This window comes from Urocampus carinirostris, chromosome 8 (assembly GCF_059441175.1).
Source record: "Urocampus carinirostris isolate Australia breed hairy pipefish chromosome 8, RoL_Ucar_1.0, whole genome shotgun sequence".
NCBI lineage: Eukaryota > Metazoa > Chordata > Actinopteri > Syngnathiformes > Syngnathidae > Urocampus > Urocampus carinirostris.
Window position 1 is genome coordinate 44736742 of NC_142356.1, and position 24129 is coordinate 44760870.

A 24129-nucleotide genomic window follows, 5' to 3' on the forward strand; every position below is an offset into this window, starting at 1 on the left:
GTTTTTACCCTTTCCTGGATTTTTTTTTTTGCAATCACACGCATGGAGATGAGTATAGCATGGGTATCTTAGCTGTAAAACAGATGGGACAATTTCATGAAGATCCCAGGTCAAATTTGATCACAATCCAAAAAACGAAACATTAGTAATTGACCGAGTTTTCTAAGGGCGTGTCTAGACGTTTCCAAAAGTGGCCAGTTGGTGACTCCTAAAGGACTAGTGACTGGTGACATCATATAGACACTTCTTTGTTCATTAACAGTTTGACCGTCAGCTGGCGGGCCTTTAGAACGTTAAGGAGTTGAAATAGAAACATTAACATGAGTAAAATTGTGAAATCTCTTACCTGCAGTCAACCCTGGAAATGTGCGTGAGTCGGGACTTGTTAGCCCCGCAGGGCTCGATGAAATATCGTGAAAGGAAGACGTTTGCACGTACGCCAACCACTTGCGCTCCACTGTGGTCTACTGATGTAGCCACCAAAGCGCATGCTCCTTTCGGCAAGTCCGTCACCCAGGTTCTGGTTAGGAAAGAAAGTAACGAGTTAGACTACTGCAGTGGTTCTCAAATAGTGGGCCTGGGGAAGCTTGAAGATCCGTCAAGTTAGGGACAGTTCGACACCGGGGACTTTTTCCCCCCAGAGAATAAAGTGCAATTGCAACTCCACTACACTAGGGCGCTGTGGCCTACTCATCGGCATCATGTTTTGTTTACATTTAGCCTCCACACAGTGCATTAAGTACAGATTATAAGCATTGAGTATGAAGTGCAGACACAAAGGGTAGCAGACTTTCAAGTGACCTTATGAAAATAATATTCAATAGTGATTCTGAGACAAGTGAAGCGCGTAAAGAAACCGACTAAAGTCTCCTTTAGGAAGTTTGTCGAAGCATACGCACTTCACTGCGGCCATGGATGGAGACAAACAAAAACCACTGTGCTGGCATGTTGAAATAATTGTGAAGCACTGGACTACTAAAATTGAAAATTGAGAGGTGTTCACCTGAGCACCAGGTGGTCCCGCATGGGATGCGGCGCCATTGTGTTCCGCACATACTGGTACACTTCTGTCCTCTCATCCAAACTTTCCACAACGCGGCTCTCGTACAGGTCTTCGTCCCAGTGGGCCTGCTCCCTCAGGATCCGGGTCAGCACCTCTTCCGGGGAAGCAACCACCTCCACGCTCGCCTTCCACAGCCTCAGAGGGAAGCCATCATGTACCTGGGATAGAATACAATTGTCTTTATTGTGATGACTACGTAAGGTATGCAGAGGAGCATTGAGTAGCGAAAATTTTACATATACATATACATATATACATATTCATATTCAAGTACTGTTACTTTAGAATAATATGACTCAAGTAAAAGTAAAAAGTAGTCATCCAAATAATTACTTGAGTAAAAGTAAAAAAGTACCTATTCAAGTTCTCAGTAACTGGAGCAGCATCCAATTTTTTTAAACAATTACTTATTCCGATCATCAAATTATCTAAGTCCATCCAATCAACAATAAGACAGTTTGTTTGGCCACAAGGCATGCGACAATACTGATGGGTGGGTGAATAATTGGATCCCTTCACCACTAGGGCCGTAGGGGCACCATTTCCTGTGGTGTGTCTTGGGCAAGTACAGCCTGGTGGCGCCCATCCCTCTGCAGGCCAACAAATATTTCAACCCGGTCTCAAACTGGGGACCTTTGAATTGGTAGGCACTTGTGACTTGGGTGTGACTCCCCTCAAAAAGAACTCAAACACAAAACTTGGGAAACGTTGCCTGTGGAAAATGTATGTAAGAATGATGTCATAGTGGGACGCGGTCCAGTGCCAGAGAGGAGTTGAGAGGCCGAGACTCGTTTCATACGAATGCGTATATCAGCACAGGAAACTGGGAGTGCTGCTTTTCCAATAGATTACAGAACCATATATAGAACCAGGACAGATGTGGAGGCTGGACAGGAAACAGAGACTCAAGTGAAGACACTTTGACTGCAGGTTTTAAAAGCCCTCAATCCCGACATACTTTTAGGAAAATGGCGAAAAATTACCTTGCGACAGGCCAGTTCGACTTGCTCAGGGGTGGAGAAGCTGTCGTAACCTTTAAATTTGTCTTTGGCCTCCTTGAGTAGGGCGTCAAGGCCGTTGCGCAGGTACGAACCGTACCCCGCTTGGCTCGCGTTGGTTGCTGAGAGTTCCTCGAAAGGTCGGGGCAACAGGGCCTCCTCCACATACGAGTTACGGCAGCGCCTCATCTCCTCTGGGATCTGGGGTAGGAATACAAAAGGGGGTTGACTCAGAAGTAGAGGTAAGATTGGGCTAAAAAATCCAGCCAGTCCCGACCCGGGCCAGCGGTTATTAAAGCCCGATCCCGAAAAATTAACTTAAGTTGATGGGCCGAGCCCAGAGCAAACCTGAATTTTCACATTTTATTTGTGGGGAAGGGCTGCTCTCTCACTGACTCACTAAATTATCCACCAGTCATTGTTCTTTGTTTCTTTTTCTTAGTGGAAGATCTGATGAAGGCAGACTCAACAAGTGTGCAGACGCAGATCGCATAGATTCTCCACAAAGAAAAAGAAACAAAGAACAATGAAGTGTGGGTAATTACAAAAAAGGAGTGTTCATTGACATTTTAGGCCCTACCCAACCGGAATTTTGGGTCAGCCTAAGGCTTAAGATCTTACCTCTAACTCAGAGTATTTAGGTAGGGATGTGACAGTCATCATATATTCATCACACCATGTACAGAGCTCGCTGTGTCAAATAAGTTCAGAAAATTGTGGGGGATATTTTTCACCATGCACATTGCTATTTTTAACTGTTGCCCTCTGTTATACCACTTAGAACAAGCATGTCAAAAGTCCGTCCTGGGACAGCCTGTGACCAAATTTTTACTGGCCTTTGGCATCTGTCATAAAATGAATTACCGTATTTTCCGCACTATATGGCGCACCATGTTATAAGGCGCACCTTCAATGAATGATATATTTTAAAACTTATGCCATACATAAGACGCACCCCATTATAAGGCGCTATAAGTGCATGCTGGTTTAAGATCAGGTAATTGTGCAATTTTGTAATTGTAATCCTGTGCAGTCCTTCGAGACATTTTTGGGATTAAGGGCTATTTACGGTAAATAAATGTGACGACTTGACTACAGTAGAGAATGTAGTTACTTTATGCAACCTCTAGATGTTGCCACGCTCAAGGGAATGTCAACAAAATATTCAAAAAGGTCAAACTTTATTAACAAACAAGCTTTCCACAACTCCATTCACTCCCAAAATAAATAAACAGCCGTTTTATTATTTACACTGAGGTAAAGCATTTTCGTGACACATCTTTGAACAACATCGACATATCATTTTATTTTTTGTCCATTTAGTCAACACGCAAAGAAAAAAACGTCTGATACTGTTATTTTAAATGAAACGTTAGTGCAATCGCAATAAAGTGACACTCGTAATGTGCAAAAACAACGAGTGCAAAGCAATAACATAATAACTGTAAAATGTAAAACGTAAACACACAAAAGAAAAACAAAGATCACTCTATAAGCTCCTCATCGACGAATCCCTCGAATTCTTCTTCTGCTGTGTTCGAATTGACCATATCTCAGTGAATGGGCCATCCAACACGTCCGGTGTTTTTGTGCCAGCGCTGTTGCCTTCATACGTATAGTTATCGTACTGACACTTCTGCTTGCCGCTCTTTGTTGAACAACCCACTGTTCAAGTGTCTCCTCTAACTCTGGCCATCTTGCTTTATTGCCACGGAAACTTTGTTGAGTTTTCCTTACTTGGCGGAGCTTATCTTCATCCTTTCTCCACTTCCGTACCATCGATTCATTTAAGTTTAACTCTCTCGCTGCCGCTCTATTGCCGTGTTGTGCTGCGTGACTGATCGCTTTGAGTTTAAACTCGGCGTTGTACGCGTGTCTCTTAACAGGAGCCATTTTCTTATACAAATGCACGTATGAAAGAGAATCTCGCTCTCTCTCTCTCTCTCGCTCTCTCTCTCTCTCAAACGTGACATTCTGAATAATTCTGCGTTTGTTTAAGGTAAATTGTGCTTTACATCTTCACCAGTCATAACCCTGGATTCAGACAAATACTGTATTTGTTGAATATGAATTAAGCAGTTTAATGGGGTAGCCATTTTGCCACTTAGTAAACAAATACAACACGAGCCCCGGCAACTACCAATCGTTTAATATTTCCCAGTATGCACAGCGCGAAAAATGGAGTCGGCGGCTGTTTCTCGTAGTTGCGAGACCTTGCGAATTTAATATTGAGCCATATATAAGGCGCACTGTGTTATAAGGCGCATGGTCAGCTTTTGAAAAAAAACAAGACTTTTAGGTGCGCCTTATAGTGCGGAAAATACGGTATATGTGGCCCACTAGAGATGTTGTAGTATAAAAATACATTTGTAAAAAAAAAAGTTCCCCATTTCAGTAGATGATGACAGGTGCCCTTTCGCCACCTTGCCCTTGGCTTTCAGTGAGAATTTTAGCCCACCCCAATTCCGACATGGCGACTCTAAATAAAAAAGGAATGTTGGCCATGAGGGTCGCCGCTTTCTGGACAAGTTGAAATTGTAGTGTTTTTTCACCAAAATCTGAAACAACTGTGTCAGCCTAATTTGCAGTAAAATTGTGGCTGTTGTCAAAGAACATAATATAAAGAGGCACTGCCAAAGGAAATATACTGAGTAGAAAAAGGAATTGAATGCTGTGAAAATATGAAACAACTGGAAGCTGATTTAAAGGCAAAGCAGCGCTTTTTTACGAGACCCTGCGATTAAAATTTAAATGCTGTGAGCTACAAGGTCTGATTGCCAAGCACCGCAAATCTTTCATGGAGTTTTAATCAAACAAATACTTCAAATAATGCTAGGTTGAATGGTTGGCCCTCACACATTTTTAGCTTACCAAATCTGGCCACCTTTCTCAAAGGTTTAGACACCCCTGGGTAAAGCACTATATAAATACAGTCCATCCATCCATCCATCCATCCATCCATCCGTTGTCTTCCGCTTATCCAAGGTCGGGTCGCGGGGGCAGCAGCGTTAAAAGGGAAGCCCAGACGTCCCTATCCCCAGCCACCTCCTCCAGCTCATCCGACGGGACCCCGAGGCGTTCCCAAGCCAGCCGAGAGACATAGTCTCTCCAACGTGTCCTGGGTCGCCCCCGGGGCCTCCTGCCGGTGGGACATGCCCGGAGCACCTCCCGAGGGAGGCGTCCAGGAGGCATCCTTATTAGATGCCCGAGCCACCTCAACTGGCTCCTCTCAACGCGGAGGAGCAGTGGCTCTAGACCGAGTCCCTCCCGGATGACTGAGCTTCTCACCTTATCTATAAGGGAAAACCCAGCCACCCTGCGGAGGAAACTCATTTCGGCCACTTGTATCAGGGATGGTGTTCTTTCGCTCATGACCCAAAGTTCATGACCATAGGTGAGGGTAGGAACGTAGATCGACCGGTAGATCGAGAGCTTTGCCTTTCGGCTCAGCTCCCTCTTCACCACGACGGACCGGTACAGGGTCCGAATGACGGCAGACGCTGCACCGACCCGTCTGTCGATCTCCTGTTCCATCCTACCCTTACTCGTGAACAAGACCCCAAGATACTTGAACTCCTCCACTTGGGGCAAGACCTCCTCCCGGAGGGAGCATACCACCCTTTTCCGACTGAGAACCATGGCCTCGGACTTGGAGGTGCTGATCCTCATCCCGGCCGCTTCACACTCGGCTGCGAATCGCTCCAGCGAGTGCTGAAGATCACAGCCTGAGGAAGCCAACAGCACCACGTCATCTGCAAAAAGCAGTGACGCAATGCTGAGGCCCCCAAACCGGAATCCATCCCCGCAAAGGCTGCGCCTAGAAATTCTGTCCATAAAAATTATGAACAGAATCGGTGACAAAGGGCAGCCCTGGCGGAGCCCAACCCTCACCGGGAACGAATCAGACTTACTGCCGGCAATGCGGACCAGACTCTGGCACCGGGCATACAGGGACCGCACAGCCCGGATAAGACTGTGCGGTACCCTATACTCCCGAAGCACCCCCCACAGGGCCTCCCGAGGAACACGGTCGAATGCCTTCTCATAGTCCACAAAACACATGTAGACCGGACAGGCAAACTACCATGCACCCTCAAAGACCCTGCAGAGTGTATAGAGCTGGTCCAGTGTTCCACGGCCAGGACGAAAACCACACTGTTCCTCCTGAATCCGAGATTCGACTTCCTGGCAGACCCTCCTCTCCAGTACCCCTGAATAGACCTTACCAGGGAGGCTGAGAAGTGTGATTCCCCTGTAGTTGGAACACACTCTCCGGTCCCCCTTCTTAAAGACATGAACCACCACCCCAGTCTGCCAGTCCAGAGGCACAGTCCCCGATGTCCACGCGATGTTGCAGAGGCGTGTAAACCATGACACGCCAACAACATCCAGAGCCTTAATGAAATCCCGGCGGATCTCATCGACCCCCGGGGCCCTGCCACCGAGGAGTTTTTTGACCACCTCGGTGACTTCAACCTCAGTGACACGAGAGCCCAACCCAGAGTCCTCAGGCTCTGCTTCCCCAGAGGAAGACGTGTCGGTGGGATTGAGGAGGTCTTCGAAGTACTCCGCCCACCAATTTACAACGTCCCGGGTCGAGGTCAGCAGCGCCCCATCGGCACTATACACAGTGTCGATGGCACACCGCTCCCCCCCCCCAAGACGCCGGATGGTGGACCAGAATTTCCTCGAAACCGTTCGGAAGTCGGCTTCCATGGCCTTGCCAAACTCCTCCCATGCCCGAGTTTTTGCCTCGGCAACCGCCGAAGCCGCATTCTGCTTGGCCAGCCAATACCTGCCAGCTGTTTCCTGAGTCCCACAGGCCAGGAAGGCCCGATAAGATTCCTTCTTCAGCTTGACGGCATCCCTCACCGCTGGTGACCACCAACAGGTCTGAGGGTTGCCGCCGCGGCAGGCACCGACGACCTTACAGCCACAGCTCCGATCAGCCGCTTCGACAATGGAGGCGCGGAACATGGTCCACTCGGACTCAATGTCCCCCACCTCCCTCGGGACATGGGCAAAGTTCTGCCGGACGTGTGAATTGAAACTTCTTCTGACAGGAGATTCTGCCAGCCGTTCCCAACAGACCCTCACAACACGCTTGGGTCTGCCGGGTCGGGCCGGCATTCTCCCCTCACCACCAGGTGGTGATCAGTTGACAGCTCCGCCCCTCTCTTCACCCGAGTGTCCAGAACACCCGGCCGCAGGTCCGACGAAACGACGACAAAGTCGATCATCGAACTACGGCCTAGGGTGTCCTAGTGCCAAGTGCACATATGGACACCCTTATGTCTGAACATGGTGTTCATTATGGACAAACCATGACGGGCACAGAAGTCCAATAATGAAACACCACTCGGGTTCAGGTCAGGGGGGCTGTTCTTCCCAATCACGCCCCTCCAGGTCTCACTGTCATTGCCCACGTGAGCGTTGAAGTCTCCCTGCAGTACGAGGGAGCGCACTCTCAAGCACACCCTCTAAGGACTCCAAGAAGGGTGGGTACTCCGAACTGCTATTTGGTGCATAAGCACAAACGACAGTCAGGACCCGTCCCCCCACCCGAAGGCGGAGGGAGGCTACCCTCTCGTCTACTGGGGTGAACCCCAACGTACAGGCGCCGAGCCGTGGAGCAATTAATATGCCCACACCGGCTCTGCGCCTCTCACCACGGGCAACTCCAGAGTGGAAGAGAGTCTAACCCCTCTCGAGAGGACTGGTACCAGAGCCCAAGCCGTGCGTAGAGGTGAGTCAGACTATATCTAGTCGGAATTTCTCAACCTCACGCACCAACTCGGGCTCCTTCCCTGCCAGAGAGGTAACGTTCCATGTCCCAAAAGCCAGTTTCTCCTACCCAGCTCTCTGCGCACCCGACCCCTTTGGCCCCTCCTACAGGTGGTGAGCCCATGGGAAGAGGGTCCCACGTCGTCCCTTCGGGCTGTGCCCGGCCGGCCCCCGTGGGTAAGGGTCCGGCCACCAGGCGCTCGCCAGCGGACCCCACCTCCGGGCCTGGCTACAGAAGGGGGCCCCAGTAACCCGCGTCCGGGCGAGGGAAATCGAGGACCAAAGTTTTGTGTCATCATAAGGGGTCTTCTGATCTGCATTTTGTCTGGCCACTCACCTAGGACCTGTTTGCCATGGGTGACCCTACCAGGGGCTTAAAGCCCCCGACAACATAGCTCCTAGGATCATTGGGACACACAAACTCCTCCACCACGATAAGGTAGCAGATCAAGGAGGAGAAATACAGTCCATGTACCATTTATTTTTAGCAACATTTGTGTCCTTAGAGCAAAAAACAATGTGACCGACATTGTTTTTTTTCTTTTCTTTTGTCTTTTCTACAAACAGGCTGGGGCACATACTGAAGACACAAGTGGCAGGCAAAACTCATCACTCAGGTAGCAGCCAATAGAATAACGGCCCCCGGGATGGAGGATATTTAACCAAACATATCACGCTTGATCGTTATCAGCGGATCGCCCAAGGCTGATATGGGCGCAATTCGTTTTGAAAGCAGGAAATGGATGTTTTCTTACAACCTCTGAGCCCATCCCAGCTATCTTCGGGCAGTGTGCAGGGGACACACTGAACTGGCTGGCAGGCCACACAGACAGACAACTTACTCGCCTATTTAGAATAGAATAGAATAGAATAGAATATACCTTTATTGTCATTGCTACAAATGGGCTAACATATTGTGACAACGAAATTGGGCATGACACTCCAGTTTTACACATTCATAGTGAGGTATGAGCAAGAAGATAAAGGAACAGAGAAGATAATGTTATAAGACAAGGGGGATAAGGCTATAGTTATAATTTACATGGTATTTACACAAGAAATGTCGGCATGTGGGATGTTACATACAGGGTTGTCGTGATAACGTTGGTATCGTAACGGTTGTGCAATATTGCATTTGGTGCAAAGTCATCATAGTGCAAAAATAGTCAGCATATGCATTGGTGCAAACATAGACATCATAGTGCAGAAACAGGAAATGGTCAGACATTGTGCAATTTGAGCATTAAACGTAGTGCAGTCGGCATGTGCAAGAACAAGACATGAGTAACATTATATTCGTATGAGGTGGTGTTGGCACGAGTTTTCAGTTTTTTTGTGCGGTGTCTGTTTGAGCAGTGAACAAACATAGTGCAGACAGCATGTACGTGAGTACCATTTTACATACGTGTGAGGTAGTATTTTGCAACAGTTTTCAGTTTTTTGTGCGGTGTCTGTTTAGGGTGGTAATGGCTGTGGGGAAGAAACTGTCTCTGAGTCTGTTCGTTTTTGCTTTGTGTGACCTGTAGCGCTTGCCGGAAGGCAGCAGGTCGAAGAGATGGTGGCCGGGGTGAGAAAAGTCCTTGATGATGTTTTCTGCTCTGCTAAGGTAGCGAGAGCAGGCAATGTCCTCCAGACTGGGCAGAGAGCAGCCGACGATTCTCTGGGCTGTTTTGATGATCCTCTGGAGCTTTTTCCTGTCTGCTGCTGTGCACCCAGAATACCACACCGTGATGCAGTATGTTAGGATGCTCTCCACTGTGGCTTTGTAGAAGGACACCTGCAGCTGCTGTTTTAGGTTATTTTTCCTGAGCAATCTCAGGAAGTGCAGTCGCTGCTGGGCCTTCTATACCACCGCTCTGGTGTTTGCAGACCAGGAGAGGTCGTCGGAGATGTGCACGCCCAGGAATTTGAACGAGTGGACTCTCTCTACACAGTCTCCCTTTATGATGAGTGGTGCTGGATTCCTGCCATTCCTTCTGAAATCCAGAATCAGTTCTTTTGTTTTTGTGGTGTTCAATATGAGGTGGTTTTCCAAACACCACGTTGACAGTGACCCCACCTCATCCCTGTACGCCGCCTCGTCCCCTTCAGGGACGAGGCCAATCAAGGTGGTATCGTGGGCGAACTTAATGATTGTGTTTGTGGCGTGGGTCGGTGAGCAGTCGGAGCTGTAGAGGGTGAAAAGCAGGGGGCTCAGTGCACAACCTTGGGGGGAGCCAGTGTTCAGTGTTAGGGTGGGAGAGACGTGGGTACCGAGTTTCACCGACTGTGGGCGGTTGGAGAGGAAGTCCATTATCCAGTGGCAGATGGAGGGAGAGAGTCCTAGGTGTGCAAGTTTCTCCACCAGGATCTCCGGGATAATGGTGTTGAAGGCTGAGCTGAAGTCCAGGAAGAGCATTCTGGCGTAGCTCCCCCGGTGATCCAGGTGTTTCAGCACGGTGTGAAGTGCTGTGTTTATGGCGTCGTCAGTGGAGCGGTTTGCCCTGTAGGCAAACTGGTGGGGGTCCAGTGTGAGTGGCAGGGAGTTTTTGATGTGCCGGGACACTAACCTCTCGAAGCACTTCATGACCACAGGCGTAAGAGCTACAGGCCTGTAGTCGTTGAGGCTTTCCACTGCTGACTTTTTGGGGATGGGAATGATGGTGGAGGTTTTGAGGCAAGGTGGGACGGTCGCCTGTGACAGGGACCGGTTGAAGATGGTGGTGAAGACCCCAGCCAGCGGATTGGAACAGTCCCTGAGTACCCTCCCTGGTACTCCATCCGGGCCAGTTGCCTTCCTGGGGTTTATGGTATTCAGCGCACGCCTAACTTCGTGCTCCTGAAATGTGAGGGAGTTGCTGCTGGTTGTTGGTGGGTGTGATGTGGCTGTTTGTGGCCTACCAGCTTCAAAGCGAGCGAAGAACTGATTAAGGTCCTCAGCTAGTGAAGCCTCAGCCTCAACAGTTGCCAGGTTGTGGCCTCTGAAGTTGGTGATGTGTTGGAGGCCCTGCCACATCCTCCTCGGGTCATTCCTAGCGAAGAGGTGCTCGATCCTCCTTGTGTAGGCTGCTTTTGCTTCCTTGATGCCTCTCTTCAGGTCAGCCCTGGCCACCCCGTAAAGAGCCTTGTCTCCAGACCTGAAGGCGGTGTTGCGGTGTTTGAGGAGGGTGCGCACCTCGCTGGACATCCAGGGTTTTTGGTTTGGGTAGTTTTTGATTTTTTTATATACTGTGACTTCATCCGTGCAGTAACGGATGTAGGATAAAACAGTGTCAGTGAATTTCTGGAGGTCATGGTGTTCAAATACCTCCCAGCAAGTTTGATCAAAACAGTCCTGCAGCTTGGAGAGGGCTCCCTCAGGCCACGTTTGTATTGTCCCCGTTACAGGTTTTGTTTTCCTTCGGATGGGGGTGTATGAGGGGGTAAGGGATAGGCATAGGTGATCCGAATTTACTAGGTGGGGGAGGGGGGAAGCTTTGTATGCGTTTTTGAGGTTGCTGTAAACGCGGTCCAGAGTTTTTTCACCCCTTGTTGCACAGTTCACATGTTGATAGAATTTTGGAAGAACAGTCCTTAAACATGCCTTATTAAAGTCGCCAGCGATAATGAAAACTCCGTCGGGGTGTGCAAGCTGTTGAATGTTTATGGCAGCGAGTAGAAGGTTTAGCGCTGTGCTAGCGTTAGCATCCGGAGGAATGTAAACAGCTATCACAATGAGCACAGTTAGCTCTCGCGGTATATAGAATGGTCTACACGATACCGCCAGAAACTCTAGATCGGGCGAGCAGTGTGCATCAATAATTCTGCTGTTATTGCACCACGCATTATGTACGTAAATGCATAGTCCCCCACCTCTTTTTTTGCCGGAGTCTTCGTTGCGGTCGTATCGGTGTAGCGTGCGTCCTGTTAGCTGAACTGCAGCGTCGGGGATCCGCGGGTCAAGCCATGACTCCGTGATCAAAAAAATGTTGCTATTCCGTACGAAGTTGTTAGTAGCTATCCGCAGCTCAAGCTCACTGATTTTGTGTACGATGGATCTGGCGTTGGTCAGGAAGATACTCGGAAGCGCTTGTCGGTGTGGTAGTCTTTTTAGCTTCTTCGCTAGGCCTCCCCAAGAACCTCGTTTTTGTTTACGTTCCCTCCGCCGTCTCCGTCGCTTGTTGGGCGGGCAGGTAACCCAGGGAGATCCCGGTGGTCTTCGTATGTCCTTTGGGATGTTGTTGTTGGTGTTGTAATCGTGAAATGAGTCGAAATCTAATCTTAGACCCAGGTTAATAAGTTCCTGGCGACTTAAGGTGATAGTTGCCGAACAGGTATTTATCAAAGAAAGGATGAGAGATAAAAGAACACTTAAAGTAAAAAGATTTACTGGAGAGCCACGTGAAGCCGCTGCGTATAGTCGCGCCGCCATGTTGTTTTTTTACACCTAGGGACAACTTGGAACTGCCATTTAAGTTGAGATCCATGTTTTTGGATTGTGGGAGGAAATCGGAGTGCCAGGAGGAAACCCACGCAAGCGCGGGGAGAACATGCAAACACCACACTGGATTTCAACCCATGCCCTCAGAAATGTGCCGCGGACGCACTAAGCACTCCTCTGCTGTGCCGCCCACTAGGATGCCGGTGACGGGAAATTCATGTTATGTTTTTTTTTTTTGCAAATGATGCACAAGAGCCATCCTTTTTTAAAACTGCAACCTTCTGGCATTTTGGTGTGATTTACCTGTTCCTAATTCACCTGTAGGAGGCGATGACGCTTTCCTTAACAATGGCATGCAAAGCACTGCATCACGTAAATTTTAAGCCGATTTTACTTTATTACTTATTTTTTTAATTTTCTTTGTTGAATGCATGGTCTGCCGAGAAACATGCCAAGGATTTTCAATCACTTAACCCAAAATTGAAGCATTTTCCTGACTTTGAAAACACATAAAATTCAGTAACTTTCCTGGATTTCAAGCACCCGTACAAACCCTGTATTTGAAAGGACTGAATGTTTTTGAGTATTAACTGTGAGTCCAAGGAATTAATTAACACTGACCTGGAATAGTTTTCTGCACTCCTGGATCATGTGCGCCAGGCCGTGAGTGGCGGCCAGGTTCTCGTTCAAGTCTCTCTGGTCTGGCTTTCCCAGGTTCTGCTTCCTGTTCATCACCCTCCACAGAATACGAAAACATTCAAAATAAAGAAAGATTAATGGCATAAAAGCCAAACTCTAGGGAGAAAAAAGGCAGTGAGAATCAAAGACATGTGTTCACGAAGTCACCAGTCACTGAAATACGTAATGCCACATATCATTGGAAAGATGAAAATCTTGGGTTTCAAGATATGATGACCATTTCATAGTATACTCATCACAGAAACATCACGATCAGTCTGAAACAGGATACCCAAAACCAAAAAAGTGCACTAGTATGGCACTGATTCTTTATAAACATGGTCTTACTACAGTCCAGTGAATTTAACTGTGTAAAATATTTATTCCAATACACGGGATAATGATAACAGATAAGAAAAGTCTACCTAAAAGCACGCTGCGTCGTTTGACGATCCTTGTTGTACCATCTGTTTCACCCCATACTTCCCTTTTACAGGTGAACAAATTCATAAAATGATTTCCAATATGCCGTTATCTTCTGACCTTTGAAACCACTCTAGACTAATTAGAAGCTTTTTTTCACGGTCTATGGCCTGCAATAGCCAACGAGGCCCTGTGTTGAAAAAAAACAGACATGACGTACTTTGGCCCCAAAGATATTCAGGAAGTAGTGACCCATTCAAATGATGATTGACACATAAGTTATCCAATGAAATTCCCAAAATAAATATACCGTATTTTCCGCACTATAAGGCGCACCGGGTTATAGGGCGCACCCCGAAAAAATAGTTTTTGGTCCTATTTTTGACATATATAAGACGCACCGGATTATAAGGCGCTACAATGGGAACGTGGACAAAACAGTCAGATGATTCAGTCCAACTTATTACCCCCTTAACATTCCGAAAGCTTGCAAAGACGCAAATACGTGTCGAGAACACGTGCGAATGCGGTGTCCGTAAGATGTCACTTAAATGCATCGTTCCATCATTCGGAAGGTTAAAGTCTTGGGATTCAAGAAATGATAACCATTCCTTCGTATCTATTTTCTTTTTCACTCGCAACTTTACTGTGCATATGACAATAAACACTTGGAATTGAGTTTAATTTAAAAACTCCATTCCATCCATTATCTGCACCGCTTATCACAGAAACATCGAGTTCAGTCTGAAACAAGACAATATAAAACCGGGAATAGCTCACCGAAGTCATTGTGTTCATAATAATGTGCAGGCAATGTCCTCTTATATCCGTGAGGGTAGTAAATCCAGGAGAATACAATATTTACAAATACAGAATAGAAAAAAAATGCTTTCTCTATGCCATCGGCCACATGCTATACGCATTTATCTTTTTCGGCCAATTGCAGGCTTTGTTTCGCTGTTTAAGCCAATGGCAGCCTGTACATTATAAAAAGGATCCGCCTCTTGACCTCCGAATAACTTTAGCCAATAGTGATCGATTCAACTGATGATTGACACATCTTTTTCGGCCAATTGCAGGCTTTGTTTGCCGTTTGAGCCAATGGCAGTCTCTAAATGATAAAAAGGATCCGCCTCTTGACCTCCGAATAACTTTAGCCAATAGTGATCGATTCAACTGATGATTGACACATCTTTTTCGGCCAATTGCAGGCTTTGTTTGCCGTTTGAGCCAATGGCAGTCTGTAAATGATAAGAAGGATCCGCCTCTTGACCTCCGAATAACTTTAGCCAATAGTGATTGATTCAACTGATGATTGACACATTGGTTAGCCAATGAAACGCCGGTAAATAAATCCCACCATCCACCGCGTACTACTTGGCGTTTGGGGGAAAATCGAGTCGGCGGCTGCAAGTTAGTTGGAAAACTTAATGTTGATCCATAAATAAGGCGCATTGTATTATAAGGCGCATGGTCAGCTTTTGAAAAAAATAAAGGCTTTTAGGTGCGCCTTATAGTGCGGAAAATACGGTATGTATATTTGCGGATCAAATTCAAAAATACAGTGGGACCTCGCTACTTCGCGCTTCGACGTTCGCGGGTTCAGAGCTTCGCGGGCCTAAAAAATAATTAAAAAAATAAATATATTTATATATATATATATATATATATATATATATATATATATATTTTTTTTTTTTTTTTAAAGCATTTTTGAAGGGGCGTCGCTACTTCGTGGTTCCATGTTCGCGGGTTCAGAGCTTCGCAGGTCTGAAAAATAATAATAATAGAATCAAATAAAAAAAGATAAAAAATATGTATTTCTTTTAAGCATTTTTGAAGGGGCGTCGCTACTTCGCGGATTTTCACTTTTCGCGGGTGGTTTTGGTCCCAATTAACCGCGATAACCAAGGTCCCACTGTAAATGTGCGTAATGCAAATGGAAATTCACTTTGACGCGCGATTATCACGCGCAGGTGTGCACAATCAGTGATTAACTACTGGAAAGAGAAGCCAAACGATTAAATTTCTTTCACAATGTCTATACCTAAGACTTATAACATTGGTAAAATGGCGGCGCCCTCTGTTGGCTGCGGCTGCATCGGCTCGCTACAATGGGTCAGGTGTATCGACATTTCGTTCTGTGTACATTGTTACAAAGAATGACAATACAAAGGAAATTATTATTATTATTATTAAAAATTGGCCTGATTAAAGTACACAGTTTTTGAGCTGTAAACTCATCGTCTTTAAACGGCCAGTTTTAGAAATACTTTGACATACCGTAACAAAGATTTGACCTGGGACCAGTTAAGGTTTCATGCTATTTCCCAGCTCTTTTTCAGCTAAGATGCCCATTCTACACTCTTTTGCAGGCATGTGATTTGAAAAAAAAAAAAAAACGGCAAGGATAAAAACTTTATATTTCTATGAGTTCCAATTTGGATTACTCGATGTTATTAGAACTTGCAGTGATTATTTCAGTTGGGGACAAACTTCAGGGTATTAAATTTAATAATAATTTAAAAAAAGAAAAAAGTTAAAAAAACTGCCATATTCTCCAAACGGTCCAAGAACACTATTCAATTTACTTTTGGCATGTGTTGGATGGGGATTTTAGGCAAATTTTACAGGATTGTTAAGGGGTTAAGGCATTTATGTAATCTTTCCAGCTGATCCATCACTCTCAAGGCTGTGTTCCACTTTTGGTGCCCGTCCATCTCCTGTACAGTATCCTGCTCTTTTGTTTCTTTCCTATGACCCTTTTCCTGTTTGCGCATGGTATTGTAAACATTTTATGTAAGCTGCCACTAACTGTCAACACCAAGCATTTATAAATAAAGACAAAACTGACAAACACGTACACATATACACACATACCTTGGTGAGGAGCTTTCTTTCCGCCTGAGGGTGTTGAGATGGAAGACGGAGGGCGCCAGACAGACGGCCAGGTTTGTTGGTGTCATTTGGTTTTCTCCTACACTGGCCGTCACATCGCTTAGGAGGCATAGAAGCGTCCTCAATGCCTCGCGGTTCTCGTCAGGCAATAGCAGGACAGCCGCTCGGGCAGCCTGAAGGCGGAGCTCCTTGGGCATGTCTGCATGGAGATATAACGCATCAGCTTTTATAAAATTTGATTTCAATGTAAAGAGATAAATTAATGAATAAAATCTTGCAAGGTTGGCAGAGAATTGTACCTAACTTAACGTATTTTTATGTTATTTTTTAATGAAGCTGTATGGAACTTTGAACATTTTAACTCTCTGGTGCTATCTCCTGGCTTAACCCTTTTAGTACCATGGGGCGCCCCGTTTTACAAGCGTTATTTCAATTATCGCTACTCCACGACTGTATAAAAAAAAAATCACATATTATCAAAGTAGTTATCCAAAACACCCACAAGGTGGAAGCAATGTCCCCCAATGGTATCTGACAGACACGTTTGGTGCGGTCCAATCACTGGCAAGAAATGACACGAATGGGGCTAATAAGTAATGCATTTTGTGAGACTAATTTTGTCATCCATTATCATCCATCCATCCATCCATTATCTGCTCCACTTATTCTCAGCAGGGTCGCGAGGGTGCTGGAGCCCATCCCAGCTGGGCAGTGGGCAGGGTACACCCTGAACTGGGTGCCAGTCAGTTGCTCATTCACACCTAGGGACAATTTGGACTGACCAATTATCCTGACATGCATGTTTTTGAAACGTGGGAGGAAACCAGAACGCTTGGAGGAAACCCATGCAAGCACAGTGAGAACATGCAAATTCCGCACAGGAAGGCTGGTAGCTGGATTTGATCCCATTACCTCAGATCTGTGCCGCGAACGCGCTAACCATGCAGCCCCATCGATAACCAATTTAAAAAAAAAAAAAACCATTCAAATCACTTAAACATTATTTTGTTAGTTTGGATTATCAAAGGGGCAATTCATTGGTGAAGTGATGGGTCATGTATGATGTGGGTTTCTGTCTCCCAGAACTGCTTCACCAACACCACACGGACCAATTAAACGCCTGGACATAGCTAAACATAATTGGACAGCCAAGAGCAAGACTCAAATTTTTTTCTATATATATTCTTCTTTAACCTGCACTGCTTATCCTCAGTAGGGTCGCAGGGTGCAGGAGTCCATCGCAGCTATCTTTGTGCAGTGGGCAGGGGACATCCTGAACTGGTTGCCAGCCAGTTGCATGGCACACAGAGACAGACAACTCACACGCCCATTCACACCTAGGGACAATTTGGACAGACCAATTAACTGACTTCTTTTTTGAATGTATAGATATATATATATATATATATATATATATATATATATATATATATATATATTATATATATATTATATATACATAAATACATATACAGGACTGTCTCAGAAAATTAGAATATTGTGATAAAGTTCTTTATTTTCTGTAATGCAATTAAAAAAACAAAAATGTCATACATTCTGGATTCATTACACATCAACTGAACTATTTCAAGCCTTTTATTATTTTAATATTGCTGAATTTGGCTTACAGCTTAAGAAAACTCAAAAATCCTATCTCAAAATATTAGAATATCATGAAAAAGTATACAAGCAGGCTATTCAACTAATCACCTGAATCATCTAATTAACTCGAAACACCTTGCGAGGGTTTCCTGAGCCTTAAAAACACTCAGCTTGGTTCAGTAAACTAAATCACAAGTATGGGGAAGACTGCTGATCTGACTGCTGTCCAGAGGACCATCATTGATACCCTCCATCAGGAGGGTAAGACACAAAAAGAAATTTCTCAAAGAGCAGGCTGTTCACAGAGTGCAGTTTCAAAGCATATCCACAAAAAGTCTGTTGGAAGGGAAAAATGTGGCCGGAAACGCTGCACAACCAAGAGAGATGACCGCAGCCTTAACAAAATTGTGAAGAAGAGCCGCTTCCAGAATTTGGGGGAGCTTCAAAGACAGTGGGCTGAAGCTGGAGTCCAGGTATCAAAAGCCACAGTTCACAGACGTGTCCGGGAAATGGGCTACAATAGCCGTATTCCCATGGTCAAGCCACTTCTGAACTCAAGACAACGGAAGAAGCGTCTGACTTGGGCTATGGTGAAGAAGCACTGGACAGTTGCAGAGTGGTCCAAAGTCCTCTTTTCAGACGAAAGCAAGTTTTGCATTTCATTTGGAAGTCAAGGCGCCAGAGTCTGGAGAAAGGCTGGAGAGGAGCAAAATCCAAGTTGCTTGAAATCCAGTGTGAAGTTCCCACAGTCAGCAATGGTTTGGGGAGCCATGTCAGCTGCTGGTGTTGGTCCACTGTGTTTCATCAAGTCCAGAGTAAATGCAACTGTGTACCAAGAGATTTTAGAGCTCTACATGCTTCCATCTGCTGAAAAGCTCTATGGAGATGAGGATTTCATTTTCCAGCACGATCTGGCACCTGCCCACAGTGCCAAAACCACCAGTTACTGGTGCACTGACCATGGCATCACTGTCCTTGATTGGCCTGCTAATTCCCCTGACCTGAAGCCCATCGAGAATTTGTGGGGTATAGTTAAGAAGATGAAAGACACCAGACCTACAAATGCAAATGAGCTGAAGGCCGCTATCGAAGCATCCTGGGCATCAATAACACCTCAGCAATGCCACAGGCTGATTGCCTCCATGCCACACCGGATTGATGCAGTAATCCGTGCAAAAGGATTCCCAACCAAGTACTGAGTGCATCAATGGACATTTTCAAATGTTTGATTTAGTTTTGCTGTTATAAAATTATTTTTTTACTTGGTCTGAGGAAGTATTCTAATATTTTGAGATGGGATTTTTGAGTTTTCTTAAGCTGTAAGCCAAATTCAGCAATATTAAAATAATAAAAGGCTTGAAATAGTTCAGTTGATGTGTAATGAATCCAGAATGTATGACATTTTTGTTTTCTTAATTGCATTACAGAAAATAAAGAACTTTATCACAATATTCTAATTTTCTGAGACAGTCGTATATATACATATATATACACATATAAGGCCTGTTTAAGGACTGTTTGTCAGACAGGACGAAAGGAAGACTGAGATCACTTGCGCTCGTTTCTTGGTTTTATTGAAAGGAAGGAAATGACAAGGTGGGATTCTTCGATCCGTTGGTTGGCGGATTGACGGAATTTGACAGGCGGGTGAAGGCTTGGCGGGAATGGTCGCGGACAGGCGTAATCGTAGTGTTCGGAAAATAGTTCAGGAGTCAGACGGGCAGGGCAGATTTACAGAAACGGGTCGGCAACGGAGATCAATCAGAAGAGAACAGGGAGCAAGCAAAGAGTCAGAGGTACGGGCTTACTGAGCTGAAGGCAACAGGTAGCGTGAGAACAATCCAACAAAGTGTAACTGGAAGCTGGGGATTTAAATATACAGGGTGCGCCAATCAGCTGTCCTGGCTGTTGGCGCCAAATCCTGAACACAGGTGTTCCCGATCCGGGTGATTGTGACACTGTTCTTCCAAAATTCTTTCAAAATGTGAACTGTGCAACAATGGGGGAAAAAACTTTGGACCGCGTATACAGCAACATCAAAAACGCATTCAAAGCTGCCCCCCTCCCCCACCTAGTAAATTCCGATTACCTATGCCTATCCCTCACCCCCTCATACACCCACATCCGGAGGAAAACAAAGCCTGTAATGAGGACAATACAAACGTAGCCTGAGGGAGCCCTCTCTAAGCTGCAGGACTGTTATGATCAAACTTGATGGGAGCTATTTGAAGACCATGACCTCCAGAAATTCACTGACACTGTTTTATCCTACATCCTACATTGGGGCGGCAGTAGCTCTGGAGGTAGAGCGATCGTTTTAGGATTAAGGGATCCCAGTTCGAATCCCGGCTTGTCCGTGTTACATGCCGAAGTGTCCTTGGGTAAGACACTGAAACCCCAATATCCCCAATAAGCAGGTTAGCGCCTTACATGGCTGCACAGATCACGGCCGCTATTGGGAAAAGTGAAGCACAATGTAAAGCGCTTTGGGAAGTCATTGACTTGAAAAGCGCTATATAAATGCAGATCATTTCATTTCATCCGATACTGCACGGATGAAGTCACAGTAAATAAAAAAATCAAGGTCTACCGAAATCAAAAACCCCGGATGTCCAGCGAGGTGCTCACCCTCCTCAAACACCGCAACACCACCTTCAGGTCTGGAGACAAGGCTCTTTACGGGGTGGCCAGGGCTGACCTGAAGAGAGGCATCAAGAAAGCAAAAGCAGCCTACACAAGGAGGATCGAGCACCTCTTCGCTGGAAATGACCCGAGGAGGATGTGGCAGGGCCTTCAACACATCACCAACTTCAGAGGCCACAACCTGGCAACTGTTGAGGCTGAGGCTTCACTAGCTGCAGACCTTAATCAGTTCTTCGCTCGCTTTGAAGCTGGAAGGCCATAAAACAGCCACATCACACCCACCAACAACCAGCAGCAACTCACTCACATTTCAGGAGCACGAAGTTAGGCGTGCGCTGAAAACCATAAACCCCAGGAAGGCAACTGGCCCGGATGGAGTACCAGGGAGGGTACTCAGGGACTGTTCTGATCCGCTAGCTGGGTCCTCACCACCATCTTCAACCGGTCCCTGTCACAGGCGACCGTCCCACCTTGCCTCAAAACCTCCACCATCATTCCCATCCCCAAAAAGTCAGCAGTGGAAAGCCTCAATGACTACAGGCCTGTCGCTCTTACGCCTGTGGTCATGAAGTGCTTCGAGAGGTTGGTGTCCCAGCACATCAAAAACTCCCTGCCACTCACACTGGACCCCCACCAGTTTGCCTACAGGGCAAACCGCTCCACTGACGACGCCATAAACACAGCACTTCACACCGTGGTGAAACACCTGGAGCACCGGGGGAGCTACGTCAGAATGCTCTTTCTGGATTTCAGCTCAGCCATCAACACCATTATCCCGGAGATCCTGGTGGAGAAACTTGCACACCTAGGACTCTCTCCCTCCATCTGCCACTGGATAATGGACTACCTCTCCAGCCGCCCACAGTCCGTAAAACCCGGTACCCACGTCTCTCCCACCCTAATACTGAACACTGGCTCCCCCCAAGGTTGTGCACTGAGCCCCCTGCTTTTCACCCTCTACAGCTCCGACTGCTCACCGACCCACCCCACAAACACTATAATTAAGTTCGCTGACGATACCACCTTGATCGACCTCATCTCTGAAGGGGACGAAGCAGGATACAGGGATGAGGTGGAGTCACTTTCAACGTGGTGTTTGGAAAACCACCTCATACTGAACACCACAAAAACAAAAGAACTGATTCTGGATTTCAGAAGGAATGGCAGGAATCCAGAAGCAATCATCATAAAAGGAGACTGTGTAGAGAGAGTCCACTCCTTCAAATTTCTGGGTGTGCACATCTCTGACGACCTCTCCTGGTCTGCAAACACCAGAGCGGTGGTAGGGAAGGCCCAGCAGCGACTGCACTTCCTGAGAGTGCTCAGGAAAAAGTCAAGTCAAGTCATTTTTATTTGGATAGCCCTTAATCACAAATAGTCTCAAAGGGCTTCACAAGTTATTACATATAAGAAGTTTAGGTTATTTGTATGCTATAGAGTAGAAGTGAGTTTTAAGCTTAGACTTAAACATGTCCACTGAGGCAGCAGATCGGATCTCAGGGGGAAGAGCATTCCACAACACCGGTGCCCGGATGGAGAACGCTCTCGAACCAGCGGAACACTTCTTGGCTCTTGGGATCCCCAGGAGACCGGCGCGCTCGGAACGAAGGCTTCGGGCCGGGACATAGGGGGAAATCAGATCTGAAGGATCTGAGGGGGAATGTCCATGTATGATTTTGTATAGTAATAGGAGAACCTTAAAATCGCATCTTAGGCTAACAGGGAGCCAATGCAAGTTAGCCAAAATTGGGGTGATGTGATCGTACTTTTTTGTCCTAGTCAAAAGCCTCGCTGCAGCATTTTGTACCAACCGAAGACTCTTGAGTCTGGTCATCGGAAGACCGGAAAGTAGTGCATTACAGTAATATCTAAAACAGCAGCTGCAGGTGTCCTTTTACAAAGCCACAGTGGAGAGCATTCTAACATTGCATTACGGTGTGGTATGCTGGGTGCAGAGCAGCAGACAGGAAAAAGCTCCAGAGGGTCATCAAAACAGCCCAGAAAATCGTCGGTTGCTCTCTGCCCAGTCTGGACGACATTGCCTGCTCTCGCTACCTCAGCAGAGCAGAAATCATCATCAAGGACTTTTCTCACCCCGGCCACCACCTCTTCGACCTGCTGCCTTCCTGCAAGCGCTACAGGTCACACAAAGCAAAAACAAACAGACTCAGAGACAGTTTCTTCCCCACAGCCATTACCACCCTAAACAGACACCGCACAAAAAACTGAAAACTCTTGCAAAAAACTACCTCACACGAATGTAAAATGGTACTCACGTACATGCTGACTGCATTATGTTTGTTCACTGCTCAAAACAGACACCGCACAATAAAACTGAAAACTCTTGCCAACACTACCTCATACGAATATAATGGTACTTATGTCTATGTTCTTGCACATGTCGACTGCACTATGTTTACTGCTCACCTTGCACAATGTCTGACCATTTCTTTTTTCTGCACTATGATGACTATGTATCACGATAACAACTGTATGTAACATCCCACATGCCGACATTTCTTGTGTAAATATTTTGTATCCCCCTTGTTTTATAACCTTATCTTCTCTGTTCCTTTATCTTCTTGGCTCATACCTCACTGTGAATGTGTAAAACTGGAGTGTCATGCCCAATTTCATTGTCACAATATATATATATATATATATATATATATATATATATATGTGTATGTATGTGCGTAAATATCTGTATGTATGTGTATATCTTTGCACTACTGTATAATACTATACATAGCCATAATTATTTAGTATATTATTAGTACTTCAATACTCCAACTCAATACATTTTATTTATATCAGTACATTCAAGGAAACTGTACGGGTCAGATGTATCGACATTTCGTTCTTTATACACGTGTACTAGAATGACAATAAAGTATATCTGAATCTGAATCTATATATGTATGTATGTGTGTGTAAATATATACTGTAAATTCCGGACTATAAGCCGCTACTTTTTTCCCAAATGTTCAGCCCTGCGGCTTATTCAGTGAAGCGGCCAATTTATGTAATTTTTCTAATGGCCACCAGTGGCGCTGGAGTATAAAAGGTAAGATTAAGACCAGAAGAATATGTGCGCCAAGAAAGACTGCAACCTCCAAGTTTATGCATACATTGTCTGTAAAGTAAAGGTACGTTCCAATAATGAGAAAGATGCCCTTGATGGCGATAGTTATGAGGAGGAAGTTGAGGACGATCTACCGTGAATTTTTTTTGGGGGGTTTGAACAAATTTATTGACACTAATAACAGAAAACAATCATGACAATCTCAACAGCAATTAAGCACATTCACAATATTATATTCCAATATGACGTTTTTAACAGCAAACACAATGTGAGGTTTGAACAACCCTTCTCGAAAATCTTATTAGCAATCAAGCATATTCACAATTTCATTATATAACATCTTTGTTAGTGTCAATAGGGGGGGATTTTTTAAGGGTTATTGTTCTGTCTTCTTTATTCATTATCCATTATCCGTTATCGGTCGGTTCATAATACGCTGCAAAGCCTAGGAGCCGGGACTCTTACTCTCAGCCAAAAGGCCAAGCTAAGGTCCTAGCCCTAAAGCCTTGCTGCGATCATTGCAAATGCACCGTTCCCGGAGGTACTGCAATACCGG

General features: G+C 45.8%; 1 protein-coding gene across 4 annotated transcripts in view; it reads right to left on the reverse strand.

Moving 5' to 3' along the window:
* Positions 1-24129, reverse strand: part of dlc1 (DLC1 Rho GTPase activating protein) — a 108678-nt gene that overhangs the window by 1229 nt on the left and 83320 nt on the right. For 3 of the 4 annotated variants that reach the window (XM_088342874.1, XM_088342871.1, XM_088342875.1), the window contains 5 exons: positions 16226-16442; positions 12866-12980; positions 2047-2262; positions 1004-1221; positions 347-520 (listed from right to left, as the gene is read on the reverse strand). In XM_088342874.1, the coding sequence (XP_088199000.1) occupies positions 347-520; positions 1004-1221; positions 2047-2262; positions 12866-12980; positions 16226-16442 (940 nt within the window). The remainder of the gene's footprint in view (positions 1-346; positions 521-1003; positions 1222-2046; positions 2263-12865; positions 12981-16225; positions 16443-24129) is intronic. The other variant, XM_088342872.1, reaches the window with a different exon arrangement.